At 45.4% G+C, this 17,773-nt stretch overlaps 1 protein-coding gene across 3 annotated transcripts in view; it reads right to left on the bottom strand.

The window, feature by feature from the left end:
* Positions 1–5,249: 5,249 nt before the first annotated feature.
* Positions 5,250–17,773, bottom strand: part of sipa1l1 (signal-induced proliferation-associated 1 like 1) — a 37,909-nt gene continuing 25,385 nt past the window's right edge. For 2 of the 3 annotated variants that reach the window (XM_010791759.1, XM_010791760.1), the window contains exons 8-21: positions 14,873–15,452; positions 13,349–13,623; positions 12,995–13,255; positions 12,351–12,494; positions 12,118–12,254; positions 11,933–12,012; positions 11,054–11,472; positions 9,990–10,181; positions 9,241–9,403; positions 8,798–8,999; positions 8,459–8,608; positions 8,146–8,263; positions 7,796–7,874; positions 5,250–7,193 (exon numbers count right to left, since the gene is read on the bottom strand). In XM_010791759.1, the coding sequence (XP_010790061.1) occupies positions 7,050–7,193; positions 7,796–7,874; positions 8,146–8,263; positions 8,459–8,608; positions 8,798–8,999; positions 9,241–9,403; positions 9,990–10,181; positions 11,054–11,472; positions 11,933–12,012; positions 12,118–12,254; positions 12,351–12,494; positions 12,995–13,255; positions 13,349–13,623; positions 14,873–15,452 (2,944 nt within the window). In that variant the 3' untranslated portion in view covers positions 5,250–7,049. The remainder of the gene's footprint in view (positions 7,194–7,795; positions 7,875–8,145; positions 8,264–8,458; positions 8,609–8,797; positions 9,000–9,240; positions 9,404–9,989; positions 10,182–11,053; positions 11,473–11,932; positions 12,013–12,117; positions 12,255–12,350; positions 12,495–12,994; positions 13,256–13,348; positions 13,624–14,872; positions 15,453–17,773) is intronic. The other variant, XM_010791761.1, reaches the window with a different exon arrangement.

Genomic DNA, 17,773 nt, shown 5'->3' with positions numbered 1-17,773 from the left:
CGAGCGCAGTGCATGCTACCTGCTGGTTTGAGCCGCGTACGCGTGCGCTGACCCCCGGCAGGACTCGCATACTGCTTTTATCTCTGCAGGTCATAACTCATTATGAACCCAGAGCCACATGAGGGACAACCACGGACGCCGTTGTTGCTCATGATGATTCTTAATTGCTGTGCTTCAGTAACTGTGCTGGTTTTCTTGAAAAAAAGAGGAAGCAGATTGCCGGGCCACCTTCCTATTTATACCGGAAGGAGGCCCGAGGGTGGGGCCCACCTTGCGGGTGGGCGTGGACTACAAGTGTTTCAGTGCTGCGCGGGGGCGCAGGGGGATTACCCAATAGCTATAGCCTTAGAGGGCGAAGCCATATACGAAATAGAACTGAGCTGAGCAAGATGGCGGCAGCATTTGCCGGCCCCGAACTCGGACAACTAGTAAAAAAGAAAAATGCCTCTGCGCCTGTTTGGCACTATTTTGGGTTTACTCGTCGCCAGTGACTTCATCCAGCACAACGAGAGACAGAGGCACTTCTTTGGGAATGTTTAAGACGGGGTGAGTGAGTGTTGACATTTTTTAATCCTATGCAACTGGTTGATGGTTTTGTAGTCGAGGTCGGACGGTTTTAAAAACGAAAGCATTTACGTGCTNCAACGCCGTATAACAGGAGATACGCCTGTCATCCCGAACTAGTGTCGCGCGCCCTCCAAGCAGAGCTACGGGAACTCCTGTTGAAAAGAGGCTAATTTTCAGCGCAGGTTCCCCAAGGGGAAAGAATCAGGGGGCTTAGTTGACTCCCGCGCTACTTTCTTATCCCGATAAAGACGGGGGGGAATGAGACCCTGATCCCGTGATGCTGTTCAGCTTTCATACGAGGCCTAATAATGAAAAGGCGCTTTTCACAGCTGACGGTTTCAAAAAGGCCGTGCTAGAGTGTGTTCTACCAGGAGACTGCCTGCGAGTTCAGCCTCTATTAGACCTAAAGGATCTGCCATTACATCTCCACGTACCCATCATCCCACAAACACAGGAACATTCCTGCGGTTATTCATTCCCAGGGAGAATATTCGTCCAGCTACAACCGTCTGCCGTATCGGCTTATTCCCTGGGCTCCTCGCACCTTTTCAAAGGTGACTTGTAGAGACTGTCCATTGCAGCCGCTACAACAGAGGCGAGGGACGAGAGTACTGTTTTACACTGGATGACCTGCTGCCTGAATTGGCTCGCGCTCCAGGGGAGGAAGTGGTTTACAGGACGGTAAATCACAAACTCATCTCGCCATCTGCTCAAAGCTGGGTTTCTGTGAATAAACTGGAAAAAAGAGCTGCCTCCCTCTTCTCTCCCAGAGGTATTGTTTTACCCTGGCGTGTGGAATTGCAACTCTTGCCCGCCCATGATGAGCCGCGTCTCTCACGGACAGGAGGTCGGACGGCCACCTGGACAGCCTGCTTCCTTATCGACGCGTCACACCCGCAGCCGTAGGTGCACAGCCCTCTCCGTTATGCGGCTGCTCGTTCATGAATGCCCAGCGACCAGCCGCGTGAGTTCCCCTGCGGGTCTCCTTCACATGGCAGAAGACTTCCAAGAGGTGGTTTTTATTCGCCTACGCCATCGACCCCGTGGCGACAGAAGAGCCGCTGCTTGGCGATTCCCGTCTTGTCGTCGGTTCAGACTAACCTATTGCGAAAAGCCCCACGTCCTGTCACGAGCGGATGTGGCCCTGGGCCAAGAGCTTCCGCGCCATCTCAGGTTGCTTCACAGGACGCATCCGTCTCTCATGGGTTTGCGCGCGAGGAAAACGTGCATTGGTTGCAGGGCAGTGGGAAGAGCGGGACAGCCTCCTCCGGCTCACATGTCCTGACCACAGTAAACGGTGCTGGCAATTGATCCTCCGTACGCGTAAGTAATCAGCAATTTTTGCCCTCGTTGCCCTGCAGAATCAGCCCATTGGTTTGCATTCCGCACTGACAACAGAGCCGTGGCAGCTTACATCAATCGCCAGGGCGGGGTACGGCTCAGCGCCAAGCTTCTGAAAACAAAGCAGCGACGGCCTGTGACCGTCTGGGCAAACGCCGGCCGACACCCTGCTCTCATCAGAGCACTGTAGTGTGCCCGGCCGAATTGTTTGCCACAAAGGCGGCCAGACCTCAGTCCAGAGGGAGGTCCTCGCCCAGGACGGACTGGAGGCCTACATTCCCGAGGTCTGATCGCCCAGGTTTTGGAGACCGGTATCTCGGGTTCCGGAGGCGCTGGCCAGCGCGGATCTGTTGCCGCAGCGCGGGAACGCTGCAATGCGCTCCTCTGGTTCTTCCCCTGTCAGCGCGGACCTCCCCTGGGTGGACCGCTCCGCTTCGACAATCGTCCATGCCCAGGGGACTGGCTGTACGCTTCCCACCAGTTCCCGGTTGATTCCCCGGGTTCCCTGGACCGAAAGTGCAGGAGGAGCCGGCTGTCAGTGATCCCTAATTGCCCGGAGGCCGACGGGCGTCCCTTTGCCTTGGTTTCCATGAGCCTTACCCAGCGTACGCCTGTCAGGCAGGCCGTGGGAAATTCCGCTGGCGCGTGGCACGCTCTCCTCACAGGTGGAGGCGAGCGATTACAGTCACCCAGTGATAGGCCCAGCGTTATGGGCATGGCCCCTGAAACGGGAACACTTAGGAGATCGTTGGGTCTCTCTCAAGATGTTGTACGCACCATTTTCAGGGAGCCAGGTCCGTCTTACCATTACGTTCCCTACACAGCCAATGGGCAGCGTTCCAGCGTTGGTGCTGTAGAAAAGGGAAGTCTGGACCCCACTACGTTGCCCCCGCTCCACGTTTGCTGTCATTTACCTCAGCTGTGTTGGACAGTAATTGGCTTTCAGCACAAATCAAGGTATGGCGGCTGCATATCATCTTGTCACGTGGGGTTTCGAGCCTGGACGTTGTTCAGTTCATCCCCTGACAAACGTTTTCTCGAGGGGTACGAAGACTCAGACTGGTATCCACGGCGCACTGGCGCCTCAGTGGCGATCTGCTTTGGTGTTACGAGCACTAAGCAAAGCCCATATTTGAACTGAGAGCAGGTTTTTCCCCCTTTAAAATGTTGTCAGCCAAAGTTAGCTATGCTTTGGCTCTGACATCCAGCAAAAAGGGTGAGTGATTCTATCCGCTCTCTCGGTGGCCTCATGCCTCCGGATTCCAAGGAGATGCAGTTCCGGCTGTTGCTACGTCCTAACCCAGGCCTTTTTATGCCAAAGGTCATCACAAGCTCTTTTAGGTCAAGAGTTGATCACCCTGGATGGGTTTTTCCGCCTCCTCATAAATCGGAAGGAAGAAGCCACCATCTTTTCATCTCCCTGGCCCGGTGCGCCCTTGTCCTGGCTATGTGCGCACGGCGGCCTTGGCATTCTAAGCGCCTGTTTGTGCATTATAGAGAGCGCGCGATCGGGGCACCTTCTGTCTGCACAACGGCTGTCACACGCAGGTTGGTGTGAGGCTGTGTCACCAGCTAGGTTCCTCTGGGGTGGAGCCCCCGGGGGAACATCAATGCGACGTCCAACCAGAGGAATTTCCTCCTCCACGGCTTTTGGCACGGGAGAATTGTCAGTGGAAGACATTTGCACTGCTGCATCTTGTCTTCCCCCTATTATTTATATTTTTAGGGATTTCTCATTCCCTTTCTGGACCACACCCTGTACTGGTGCCTGTTCGGGTGAGTGATGTCAGGGAGCCAGCTGTGGCGCCTCTCTCCTGGGGCCTTTTCGGCAGGGGAGAGCGGCCCCTTTTTTCCCCTCTTATAGGAGGATGGTCCTTTTTCTCTGACACTTTGAACGGAGTTGCCTGGTCAGATGAGTGAACGTTCAGGGATCCAGCGTGATGCGCTCTTCCCGGCCTGTTTACTGCACGCAGAGAGCTGACTTGTTCCCCCATAACGATCGGCAGGACCAACGTGGACTTCGTTCTCTACTTTCTTTCACAGGGGCCGGTTATGTATAGTTTCCCACCTTCCACCCCCCGTCGGGAAGATTAGGCATGTTTGCTATGGTTCCAGGTACGTTGATTGCGCCATACGCATGGCACATCAAGGCAGGGGGTTGTTATTGGAGCAGGTATGTCTGTGCTTTCTAGTACGGGCGGACCCCAGTGGGGCGCAGACTACATTCATTGCTTCGCCCTTAACCCAATAGCGGAAGCCTTAGGAGGGGCAAAAGCCCGGATATTACGAAAGTAGAACTGAGGGTTACCCTACTGTAACCCCAGCTTCTATGAGTAAATAGGCGCAGCCTCTAAGCGCTGGGCCCCACTGGCTCTACGAATAGCTGAAGAAAAGTTATGTTGTATGGGAGCAGATTGCCGGGCCGCCTTCCTATTTATACCGGAAGGAGGCCCGAGGGTGGTGCCCACCTTGCGGGTGGGCGTGGACTACAAGTATTTCAGTGCTGCGCGGGGGCGCAGGGGGATTACCCAATAGCTATAGCCTTAGAGGGCTGCGCCATTTACTCATAGAAGCTGGGGTTACAGTAGGTAACCTCAGTTACAAAACTTGAGTTTTGTCCACCTAATTTCGTCCATTATAATCACATTAGCAACGGGTAGCCTACCTTCTAAGATTAAAATAAAAAATATTCTTGATTTTATTTTTTTACATAGAAAGAGCCTACAGTCATAACCCGCCCTCATGATAAGATATTCAGATAATTTTGTTGTTAGTAGGCTTCCTTTGTGGCTGTCAGTATCATTATCACTAAATAATTTAAGACTGATCCCAGGAATTGTATACATGTATATATTTGTACTAAAATAATGTATTTGATTTATTTCTCCAAAAGCAAGCGATGATGCCATACCAATGGAAACACTTAGCTACCATCACCTCCATAGATTTACATAATGGTCATGTGAGATTTATTTTAAGACAGACTACTAAACTTGTGAGCCTATCCTTCATTCTTATTGACCTAAAATCCCAAAACAGCTTTGCAGCAGTTTAGCCATGACATCCCATTTTCTTTGATCCAAAATGGTCCTCCTCTTCATCCTGGTGTCTCCCATGTCATCCTCATCCATCGATCTGTCTGATCGAGACTATCAGGGTGAAGGCCTTGTGTAATCATGCCTAAGTGGAGAAAGCAGCATCTCACTGATAATCACAATAAATCAGCAGGCAACAACCTCCTGTCAAGCCTCTGACAGACATCCATTTACTCTTAAAGCCACCTCACATGACAGTTAAATTACTTTTCTTGATTTTGACAAACAGTTGACTGTGAGACAAAGTGTAGTTCAACAAAATATCTTTAATAGATATAAACATTTTTTTACACATCACAGCTCAATGGAAACAGAATCACATGCTGTCACACATGTTAAGAATGAAGGTGCAGGGGCGATCTGCTGTGCTAGGGGCCCGGGGACTCATACGTCTGAGTCCGGCTCATCATGGTCTTTGTCCTGTCTTATGTCTCCCCAGTAAATCTTTTGTATGGATCCTTTCACTCTCCACTATATCCTAGCCGGTAAAGCAGAAGTACATCAAAAAATAATCTTAAAAAATAAAAACGAAGGTGCAAATTTTGATGAATATCAAATTCTCCTTATATACAGTTGCACAGTATCCAAGTACAAAAGGAACAACTTATCAGGCTTAAATAAGGACTTTGTGTGGTCATCTACAGACCAAATTTAGGTCAGGCTTACGAGCAGATGACACACTACAGAGAACTCTGTAGCTGAAAGATCAGGATTTGCACAATATCTTAATATGTAATCATATATTTAACAGTACCGATTAAATCTATGGAGAGATTTAAGGATCAGATTGAAGCCTTTTAGCATGCTATGGATGGGGGACATGTTGTCAACACTAGGTGGCACTGTCAATCAATCCACTGCAGAAACTGTAAGGACTTTCAAAAAACATAACAATAATTAGTATTTTGAATAAAAAGTTAGCTTTCTCCAATTGAAAACTCAATCAAAGTATATATATATATTTATATATATATTTATTTTCTTGTAATAGACCGACCATATTAAGTTCATGCAGACCTTTTACTGCATATGACTGCTTTTTTTATTTTCTTGGCCATCATCTTTGTCATAAATAATCTTTACATATTTGATCAAGGGCAGATGTGAGAAAATAAATGTTAACATCGTATATTTACAATAATCTGAATCAGTGAACTGTCAATCTATATCTTTATGGCACCAATATTTTTACAATATATTTAGTTTTTATAAGCTTTTGACCAGTAGTTTTACTTGTTTTCAACTTTTTAGAAATAAAAAAATGACACAGCTTTTATTACGCAATATAGATTTGACCTTACAGTGTTTACGGTTGTGTGCTATGCAGAGGGTCTGTCTGTGTCTGCCTAACGACACTGCTACCAAAGGAGCATCATGGGGGACCATACCTCCCATGACCTCATATAGCTTATTTTCTTTTGGTTAGTAATAAAGAATAATCAGTGTTATCACTGAATTGGGAAAATTAAATGGCAATTAATACAAAAAACACTTAATTCTTAGAAAGTTTAAACCTCAATCAGAGGAATGTGGGACTATTTTCAGTCAGTCTTGCATGGGGGGAGTATATTTAAAATTGTGTTGAAGCATTTTAATTGGAATTCTGTGCGCTTGTAATTAGGTTAGCTGGGTAGGTAAATGGGGACAGTAACTGTAAATCCCTTTAGGTTAGTTTCGACATATTGCCGTCTCTGACATGCAGGGGTTCCAGCAATCCATTCGATAGCACACAAAGCATTAATTTGTGAAATTCTAAGGAAGGTAGTGCATGCTATTTAAAACAGACGCACAGTAGCACCGCTGCTCCTTTTCTTCTATCCTCCCGTTCTTCCACCAAAAGTCTTTCACGGTGATTATACCACAGATCCACAAGGCTGAAGACGGTCCATGTTGGCACTGGTTTGTAAAAGCCCGAGAGAAACAGTTTATGTTGCAGGTTTGTATAAGTCAGTCTGTTGTGTTTGCAGCACTGAAAAAAAAAACGAGTTTCATTACAGCTTGAGTAGTGGTCAAACTCCTAATGTAGCAGTCTGTAAGCTGTGTACATCAGTTCATGTCGATGGTGTTAAAGACCCACTCTGTGAACTTCTTAAGCTTGGCTGAGGCGCTGTAGGACTCCTCCACAAGACGCTGGTTATCCTCCCTCAGGTTCTGGATCTGAGCCTGCAGCGACACCTTGGCATCCTTCTCCTGGAACACACAAAGACATGTTTGAGTAATGTGATTTCAGGATTGAATTACAAAAACAGATACTGGTTCCCTTATAAGAGATTTCATTTCAGCAACAAGTGCAAAAACCACAAGAAAATAACTTCATTTTTTAAAAGCTTCCCAATTCTATACATATTTATTGCAAAACTATGTCTTGAGAGCACCATTATCATGAAAATGTAATAGTCCTCCATCTTGTTTTATAGTAGAGCCGCTTATAGTTTAATATCTGATAATGTATGTTTAAGCCCCATTTCAATGATTATTGACATCAAAACAATCAACAAATTGAATATACAGTGGAAACCTCTTATAGTGGAAGCGTCTGTCCGAGTCAAATTGATTACTTTAAGCGTTCGATTAATGTAAGCAATTTCTTTAATCGTTATTTTTCATGCGGCTTTCCATCTAGTTAGCATTGCTATATTTATAACATGAGTATTTAAATTTAGTATTAGTATTGCTAGCACTGATTTTTATCGAACATTTCAAACGCTTTTCATAAACTGTAAAATGTAGACATACTGAGTCTGTGTGTTTGTTGTTGGGAGAGCTGTAAATCTGATTGAAAGATGGCTCACCCTATTCAAGTCGTCCTGTAGTGTCTTCACCATTGTCTCCAGCTGGCTGACCTTCCCCATCAGGCACGCTGGAGTCTCTCTGTGGAAAAAGGACCATCATGGCATCAGCTGGAGCCCAAACTAAATCATTAGAGCAGAGTATTTGTTTGTTGTTTCTAGACATTTTCCAGTTTCGACATGTGGGTCTACTTTTATTTCTAACACAATAGTTGCTGATTCTACTATTGAGCAGGCAGAGGAAGGAATAATTAGTGACATCAGCTGCAGTAGTGTTTCACTGGAGTGAACTCTGACCATGCTAGTCACCAGTGACTTAAAGCAAACACTGGCCATGACCTGAGGCCCCTTACCCAGGCGAGGGCTGTCTCAGTGGGGCCGCCTGAGGCTCGGCCTGCTGGGGGCTGGTGGCTGCTGCGTTCTCAGCCATGGAGCTCTCCTCCTGGGCTGTTAGGTAGACCAGCCTCTGCTCTGAAGAAAAAAGCAGTTCAAAGATATACTATTAGACTTGTAAAGAGAACAAATACGGACTAACAGCGCCCTCTTCTGGTGAGGATAAAGAAGGCAGTTGCATTTTTTTGCCACACCTTCTACTGACTAGTAATATAATTCTTGAACCTTTAATTTCAATTATTTAGAAGAAACAAAAACATGACAGGTGCCTACCCTCAAAAGCTTTGGCGGCGTCTACCAGGTGGGCCCAGTCCAGCGGGCTCTCTGCCCCGTTGTCAGGCAGGGGCATGAGGACCGCGTCCTGCAGCTGCTGCCTCTGCCTCTCCTGCTCCAGCTCAGAGAGCTCTGGGGCTGACAGGTCTCCTGGGAAGGAAGAAAAGCAGATTAAAACAGTGGACGATTACGGTTACAATAACCAACCATATCTGACGAGGAAGATGTTTTACTATTCACGTTATTAATGTAGTTCTAACTACAAAACAAAGGTCCTCAGGACAACAAGTCCTAGGCTGCAGCATCTGCTATGATCAGATATAAATACTGGACATTCACCCAGGGATTTGTGTGAGGCTCGCCGGCTTGGTCCTTGGCGAGTGGTGGGTGAGCGAGGTATTGTGGAGCAGCTGAACAGAAGGTCAGTAGGCGTGTCACGCTGCCCGCTGGAGGACGGCTCCCTCTGCCCGCTGTAAATACTCTCATCTGACAGGGTTCTCTGGAGGGAGCGCCGGGTGGGCAGCGGACCCGGAAACAAAGGCTACAGGGGGACGGAAACAAGAGACAGGACTCCAGTAAAACAAAATGAAAATATTTGAATGCAAATGTATAAGCTTAGGGGACTAATGATTGTCCTCTTGAACACAAATGTGTGGATATATCTTTCTTGTTTTAATCTTAATTTAACACCTTTTTTAAACCCCTAACAACTAACCCCATGTCAATGATAGTTATACTATGTTGTCGGCATGAGTATAGACAATTAGAGCCCTTCTCAGTACCTTCTCTTCACTTGAGGTGGGTGGAGGGCTGTCAAGTGTAATGAGCTTCTTTAAGTCTTCCTCCAGGCTGGACTTGGCGGTGTGCCGCTGGGGCGACTGGGAGCCACGGAGATTGGCCCTGAGCTGTGGCTGACCCCCCAGCAGACCATCGCTCTGGTGTCTTCTGGAGATAAAACCAAGAGTCAACTCAGAGAGATACCTCTTAAATCCTAATAACAGACATTATATAGACAATAAGAGGTGGTGGTGGCCAGGAACACAACAGAGCATGCCTGTGATTAAAAGTCAGCCATTTTAGTTTCGAGACTGTATGGAAATCTTTGAAGAAGAGCTACAACTACTCTCTGGGATGTTAACATGCCCTTGAAAAGACACTTAACCACTTAATTGCTTCACCATGCATGAGGTTGTGTGTTGAACAGCTGTACAGTTTAGAAACAGCAGTCACCATCATCAGGCAAAGGATGCAATAGCCCTTGGGACAAACAATGACACATGGGCCGCTTTGTACAAATGAAAAAAGGAGCACTTATGTTTAGTCACCCTTCCCTGGGAACCATAAGTGTGTGTTAAAAAAATAAGTTTCAAACCCAACTACACCACACTGTGGCAGTGTTGGTCAAGTTAACAACAAAGTATTATTAGGTGTGCTGTCAGTGAGACAAAAAAGAACATATTCATTCCTTTTTCCTGCTGCTCATCACTAGCGCGACTGACAACTACCCTGAATGATCATTTTCCTATCTTACTTGCGCGTGTTGCCAAAGTCCACAGAGTTGACGGTACCCCCGGGTTTCCTCCAGCCAATCAGGTACTTGGAGGTTGCACCCTGGCGAGGGTAGAAGCTCTTGGTCCCGGGGGATGTGGGTGAGGTGGCCGCAGCACCTGCCTCGTCCTGCCCCTGGTCCATCGGACTCCCTGAGTGGCCAGAACTGAGTGTGCTGGAGAACAAAGCGGGGAGGTGAGACGTGTTATAGGTAGAAAAGGCATCAAAGACCTTTTTAAGCTTTATTTAATTTTCAAGCATACAAGCAAAAATAGCAGATTGATTAGCTGTAGCAGTCATGTCAGGGTTTCTATTGTTTCATTGTGGACCTGGTTCAATTAGAGTGATTGGTGTAGCACCAACATGGTCACGTTCCTTCTAGTTCAAACAGTCATACATATTTTAGCAGAACACTATTAGCATATATAAACAGATCATAAAAAGATTCTCTTGAGAAAAATAACCTAACCTGATCCATGTCTTACTTTCTTTGCAGATAGGATTAACTTAGGACTTTTATTCTAAAATATAAAAAATAGGACACGGTGTCCTTGCTCTTTCTCTCCAGCAACTTCAAATAATATATCTCTGTACTTTGACATAAAGGCTTGGATTTTCAAACAGCATGTTTTCCTCTGTGTGCTGGCGCTCATGTGCGTGCACATACTATTAAACAAAGTTGCCAATGCACAGGTCTGCTGGAGCGGAGTTATTTATGGCTGAGTGAAGAGGAGACGGAGGAAAGCTTCCATTGATTCAAAAGGAAGTGGGATTTAGAAGAGGGGGATCGGTGCTGAGCTCACAGTCTGCATTTCTAGCAACTTCAAGCACTTCCTTTCTATCGTAGACATCGGGAGACAGAGATACATACACGTGCAAAACCACACACACCCATTTATTTCTTCTCTCCCTTTGTAAATGCCAAACCGCAGAGCTCCCAGGATATATCTGGACTACAATGAATCACTATCTGTTTAATGAAACATTGATGCAAGAGCACAAATTCCTCAGCTCTCTACAGCTGACTCAAACATTTCAGCAGCACACCTGGAGTGGGATGCGGCATCATTCAGGCTGTAGGAGCCGACATCAGGAGCTGGTGGAAAGGCCGATGGACTCTTCGCCAGGATCTCACTGCCTCCGATGGCGACAAGAGAGTCTGGTGTCGGAGGTGAAGAATTGGTTGTCCCCTGGCTGTCCGCTGGCTCATCCTGCCACAGGCTCTTGTCTTTGGCCCCGAAGGCCCCTGTGGAGGAGGCTGTGCTGCTTTGTGTGGCAGTGAAGGAGGTGGCATCGATGCCGCTGTCGGTGGAGGTGCCCTGCAGATATCCGTTGAGCTCCAGATCGCTCCGCACTCCTGAACGTGAGCCGACTTCATACCACTTCTCGTCGCTGTGTGCCGAGCTGGAGGCGTTGCTGGAGAGCGTGTTGCTGCTCGACTGGCTGGATGAATACGGAGCATCCGGCTTTTAAGAGAAGAAGAATCAAATCAGCAATCTTTATTATATGTATTTAACATTTTCACCCTTAAGTATATTGCAAGCTCATTCTGTCAATATCTAATGCAACATAATTCAACTATTTTACCCTAATAAAAGTGCTCCTAAATACTTTTGATGCTATACTGACTGATATTAGGAGAGGTGACTGTCAGAAATAATGTAATCATCAGAAATGCATGTGCACAGCTGTCCACTTTCATATAATTACACACTTGGTTTATAAGTAAACTGCATTCTAAAACTAAAACAGGCACCAACTTGTAAAGTTACAAATTCTTGCATAATGTTGGCTTGTGCTCAACGCAGGTTGCTTTACAAATGTTGAAGCTCTCACTCAAAAGCACATGAACAGCAGCCCTCTGTTCCCACAGGGCCGTCACATGGTAGAGAGGAGATTACACACAGTATGGTGCGTCCAGCTCACCTTAGTGCTTTTGTTTGGAGACATGTGGCCCTGCTCTGACAACGGGAGTCGAGGATTCACCGCCTTGGAAGCCACGGTATCTGCGGGAAGCAAAGACAAATGAGGACACGTGCATAGACATGTGCTGGCAAAGTGTTAGTCATGTTTCATTTGGTGCTATTGTTAACATCGAATGTGTCTCTTACCTGCACTAGTTTTGTCCCCCTCCCCAGGTCGGGACCATCCCACACCAGAACTAGAGCCCGCTTTCATCCCATTGACCCCTTCACCTGCCATCCGCCGCGCCGATGACCCAGGGGACGGGCAGTTGTTGTTGTTAAACCTGGAGGGGAGATGAGGAAGGTCACCTATGTTGCCATGTAGTGCAGAAGGCCAATTTAGCATATGTGACTCATGGTGAGGGGGCAGAGGTACTTACCCATCAGGCATTGACTTCTGCCTCCACTGGTTGGAGCTCGTGGTATCTGAGTAGGGGGGGCCGGGAGGGGAGTTTATGTTGTGCATTGTGCGGCCCATCACGATGGAGCAGGCGAGAGCGTAGTTGTCATTCCCTGGGGAATATCTGCGACCAAGCATAAGTATGTTGTTAAAAACTAAATGCATTGTTTTACCCTTTTATTCAATTTATTTTTTCCCCATGCTCCCGTTATCAGTACTATTATTATTATTATCGAATACTCATTTGTCACTATTAAGCTTGTCGATGTTGTTATCATTATCATATTGTTGTCATTCATACTAATGTTGTTGTTGATGCTATTCTGGGCTTAATTACTAATTTATTATTAAGTCTGGGCTTACTCCTTTAAGGTTTTTAAGGTCCAACTACTATTTACATTCCTTCCCCCAGGATACATGACTATTATATTGTTACTCTTATCATTTTAAATTATAATTTTGTAATTTCTTACTCTTTTTTTTGGTCTAATCTCTCAAACACACACAAACCGTTTTTTAAATTTGTTTTTGTCATTTTTTGTACCTTACTTTCTTCTTTGTATCTGTGACACTGTACTTGTATGCACTTGTCTTGTAACTCATCGTCTTTATTTGTTTCGTTACCTTTTTGGGTGGACGGGTCGCCCGTCACTGGACATACTTCGGGGAATAACTGCAGAGTTAATGGCACTGAAGTCTGAAGGCGGGGCTTTGATCAGTGATCCTGCGCCTGCAGCGCGTGTTTGAGGGCTGGATGAGGTGCGTGGCCACTTGGTGTTGTTGTTGTTGGTGGTTGGGCGAAAGGGGAACTTTAACTCATAGGGCATACCCTCCTTGTGGTTCTTGTAATCCACGAGTGGCATGTGGTAGATTTCTGAGCAGCCTCTGTTGGCACATGAAGGGTACACAGTCAGAATGGGACAACCTCAAAGCACAAAAACTGCAGAAACTTCTAGAAATCATCTAAATCCACTCTACCTGCGCGGGGTGGAGTCCTCATGCGGGGGGATGATGACCACCTTCACAGTGACGGAGGTCCTGAGCAGGTCGATCATCTGCTCGTGAGACAGCGAGGCCACCGACACCTTGCAAATCTCCACCAATCGGCTGCCCTGCCTGAGCCCGGCCTGCCAGGCGTAGCCGTAGGGCTCCACCTCAGCTACGATGCCCTCAAAGTTAACGTGGAAGCCCAGCTGGCCCAGGGCGTTGCGCCGCAGGGTCATCTCTGTGGTCTGACTGCCCTTGGTCAACAGCTACAGAACAGAATGAAGGAGGGAGTAGAAGACATGAATAATGTATAAAACGATTTCTTAAAAAAAATCGAACTAACTAATGTATCTTCTTCAAAGCAACCACATCTTTTAAAGTGCATATGACACTAGCTTTGATCCCACTCCCGCTAAGGCATATATTTGAGACACATACTATGAATACAAATCATATTTTAAATATATCATACTTTAAATAATTTGGTACACTTCCATGATAATGACTGACTACCATTAGAGAATTTCTATGATTCTAACTGTGAGAAGTTAACTGATCGTAAATATTATTTAGTAAACAGAAGAGTGATTAGTAGCACAGAAGTTCCAGTTAGCTTCAGTGCTGAAGCATTAGTCATAATGCCAACCAAGGCCAGAACCTGCTTTTCAGAGAAGAGTGCATGCCAGTACTGGTAGCAGATATATTTAATTGCAATATCAGCTAAATTATCCACATGTCCCATAAAAAAAAACTGCCTTACCTGCCCTGACCTTTGCGCTCATTAAGATTGCAGTATTTAGAAAAGCATATATATTTTACTGGTTCAGTCATTGTTGTCTGTAGTGGATAAGCCTTGCAGTAGAAGTGCAACATATGATTTAAAGAATCCTATATTGTTGATGTAGAGTGGAAGCATCGATAAGCACCATGATCTTAAAGACACGCCTTTTCTTTGGAAATTCCCAGGGCACTTCTGTGTCACCATTTCTGTGCAAGCACACCTCCCTCCAAATCATTCAGAGGGTTTTAACATAAGAAATGTGGCACTTTATATTTAAAAACAAAATGTCTATTTCTATAGGTTTCATACAAATAATAAAATAGTTTTCATTTAGCCCGGAAATGAAATTGTTATATCATATCTTTGTTTTTTGTGGGTTGAAATAAAGGTAACCTAAGTTAAGTGGGCATAGCATATTGTCTCATATTGTTCACAGGCCATAGATTTTTAAATAAATTGTATTGTGGCAGCCTTTGTGATACAAGCAAACATATATAATAGTATTGTTGCCCAAAGAATAGATATAACTTTGTATTGTGATGGAACTTGTGATTTAAATCCCGACTCTGCAGATTACTACATTAAATGTTTAATGTGATAAATATAGTTTCATATATTTATGAAGACTGCATGTGTTCATTAAAGCTGTGTTGCTCAGTGTTGCTCAGCTGGCTAACAGCAGATGCTGAGTGCTAATGAAGTGTAGCATCATAAACAGGTAGAGCACCACTGACCTCCAATCTCTTGACGACTTCTCCAAAGTCTTCTGTGTTGTTATTGATGGAGCGCAGTGAAACACTCTCACCGCGCTCATAGAAGATCTTCATGGAGGCGGGGCTCCCCGTTGACCAACCAATCACATCACGCGTGGCACAGTTAAACACAACTGCCTTGGCCTCCTGATCCAACAGGATTATGAAGTCATTTGAAATGGCCAACAGGCATTCGCGTTCAGCACCGGCTACCTGGTCCTCAGCGTGGACCTGCCAGGTGACGGCACCCAGGCTCCGCAGCTCCGCCCCGCTGTAGGGACGCACTTTCTCTCGTCGTTTGTGCGCCAGAGAGATGAAGGGGAACTTCCCTGTTGGTTCTACTGGAGTAGTAGTCACATGTCGCTCTGCCAAGTCTCGAAGATACTCCTGCCGTGTCCGTGTTGCCATGGCACCAAACTTATCTGACTTGTGGGCTGCGTTCTCAGCGTTGATTACTTTGCCCAACAGGAAGTCCCTGAAAACAGTGGACTTTGGGAAGGTCACGCCCTTGGGAATTGGCGGGCCAAAGGAGGGAACGTCCTGGGAACGAGTGACAGCCACACTGCAGAAAGTAGAAAATAAAGGGGAAGGGTTTGAGGACACTGCTTCAGTACAAACAAACAATCATACCTAGTAAACACTTTTTTTGTACTTTAAAACTATGTTTTATTTAAATCTTAAATAACTTAATATACAAAACTATACCGAAAACTGTGCCAAAAAGAGTATTTCCTTTGTTAATGTGAAGAAAAATGCATAAAAATGCTAAATGAAATAAATAAAATATAAATAACATATTCCACAACAAGAATGTATACATAGAATTAGAACAGGACACAAGAAAACAAACAAACACAAACATATCTATCTATCTATACAGGTCAAACAACAGGGAAATAAGTGATATTACAGGATTTAATAGCACATTGTCTTGTAAATCAGCAGAGTGGAGGTATCTTTTCATAGTCCCCCCTCAGGTATTGTTGTCTTTGACTTGTTTCACTTGTGAGTATAAAAGGAGGGCGTAAAAATTCCTAGGGGTAAGGCTCTCCTCGTGTTACCCTCTACTGCTCCTATTCCATCTGCACACAATGGTGTTTGATGACTATAAATCAGTGAACAGGTGTAGGTATTGTTGTCTCATACCTGTTGTTCATAAGAAATATTGGCTCAGTGTATTAGAAAATCTAGCAAAAAGTACTTTGAAACATAAGGGGATTAATGTACCATTTTGGACAACATGCTTGGGTTATCAAATGTGTATACCCACTCCGGCTGCATACATAGAGCCTATAAATGTACACATACAGTCAGTAGCATATACACTAAAACCTATTAGTGCGTGAAAAACTGAGACATGGTCTTGGATAAGCTGATGTGACAGTCCTGACAAGTCTGCATCCAGTCCATTCAACAGATAACACAGTTATAGCCTTTAACAGGAATGTAGTAAATTACGCCTCACTACACCCAACGTATAAATACTATACATCCCAGTACTGTCACCCTGTCACTCTCTGCTACATCATGGTATGGAGAAGCGGTGCTGCGGATGGAGCTAGCACAAACAGCCTACGTTTTCCTAAACAAAGGTCTAGTTATGCAATCCGCTTTGCTGGCCCCGTGTGACTTTGAAGCAGCGGTTGAAAGCAGCAGATTAGCACCCCGCTGGCCCCGGGCCACTTACTCCTCTAATGCTCTGGTCTGGCTCAATATGACCTGAGCATTATCCCAAAACACTCCAGCAGGCAACAGGCTATTAATAACCGGATGACTCAACAAATCATAACATTCTTTTTACTTCTTTATCCTCTGTTAATAAAATACATATTGACATGGTCACAAGATATTAGGACACAGTCTTATGACATGACAAAAATGTCTTAGCGGGAAATCAGGTTTCCAGCTGGTATGCGTGTTAAAGGATCTGTGTTTAAGTTAGCGAATGTGTGACTTGCTAACTATCTGAATTCCATAAAGGTTGCTTTTTAATAAGTGGCATAATCAAAATCAATGCATCAACTAATCTGTATGATTTGAACAACACATCACATAAAACTGCAAGCATCTACACAAACATTATAACTTACCTCCTGGTGTCACCAGAAAGCAACCATGTTCTCCAGTATCAGAATGACTGCACAATATCCTTAATCTTTGTTGCAATCAATGTGAAGCGACATACATAATTCCAGAGGTCAATGATAACTAGATTCTGTTCCGTAGCGGCAATCCAACCCTCAATATATAGCACTTGGTGCAGTGTAGCAAATCTTTGTAGCCCGTGTTCTCTTGTCCCGATGAAGATTTTTTTTCCGAACCGTCAGGGAAAGGCATCCGTGAAAAGGCTTGTGACAAACAGTCAGGAGTGAAGTTTTAACCTATAGTGCCTCTACCCACAGAACGGAAAAGGTAAATGGGAATGTGTGAGTTTCTTTGGGTGGGGTAGGACGTTTTTCCTCAAGGATTCTGTGTCCCGCGCCTCTCCATTTCATTATGAAGCGAAACCAGGAGAACCAGTCGTTATCTTTTCCCAAAGTTTAAATGAAATGTCGCCTTAAGCTAAAAGTAAGCTTAATAATAAAAAGATGTCCAATGGAGTAGCTGGTCAAGAAAAAAGGATCTGAACAAGCAGGAGAAAAGAGAGGTCCAAATAAATTAGCCTAAATTTGACGCGGGTGCGAGCTGAGAGACAGAAGGCTGACTTGTCCGCTCCTGAGATGGAGTCTATGAGCTCTAAAGGACTCTGCTCTCAACAACCCTCCCAGCTCACATGCATGTCCGGGTGAAGAGAGCACTTCATGTGCATGGCGCTAACTCCTTCAGACCATTCCGGCTCACGCTGCCCAAAGGCAAAGTGGCAAGAAGGGAGGGAGGGGGAGA

This window comes from Notothenia coriiceps, unplaced genomic scaffold (assembly GCF_000735185.1).
Source record: "Notothenia coriiceps isolate Sejong01 unplaced genomic scaffold, NC01 NC01_scaffold00035762, whole genome shotgun sequence".
Lineage (NCBI taxonomy): Eukaryota > Metazoa > Chordata > Actinopteri > Perciformes > Nototheniidae > Notothenia > Notothenia coriiceps.
This window is presented reverse-complemented; position numbering and strand designations above follow the sequence as displayed.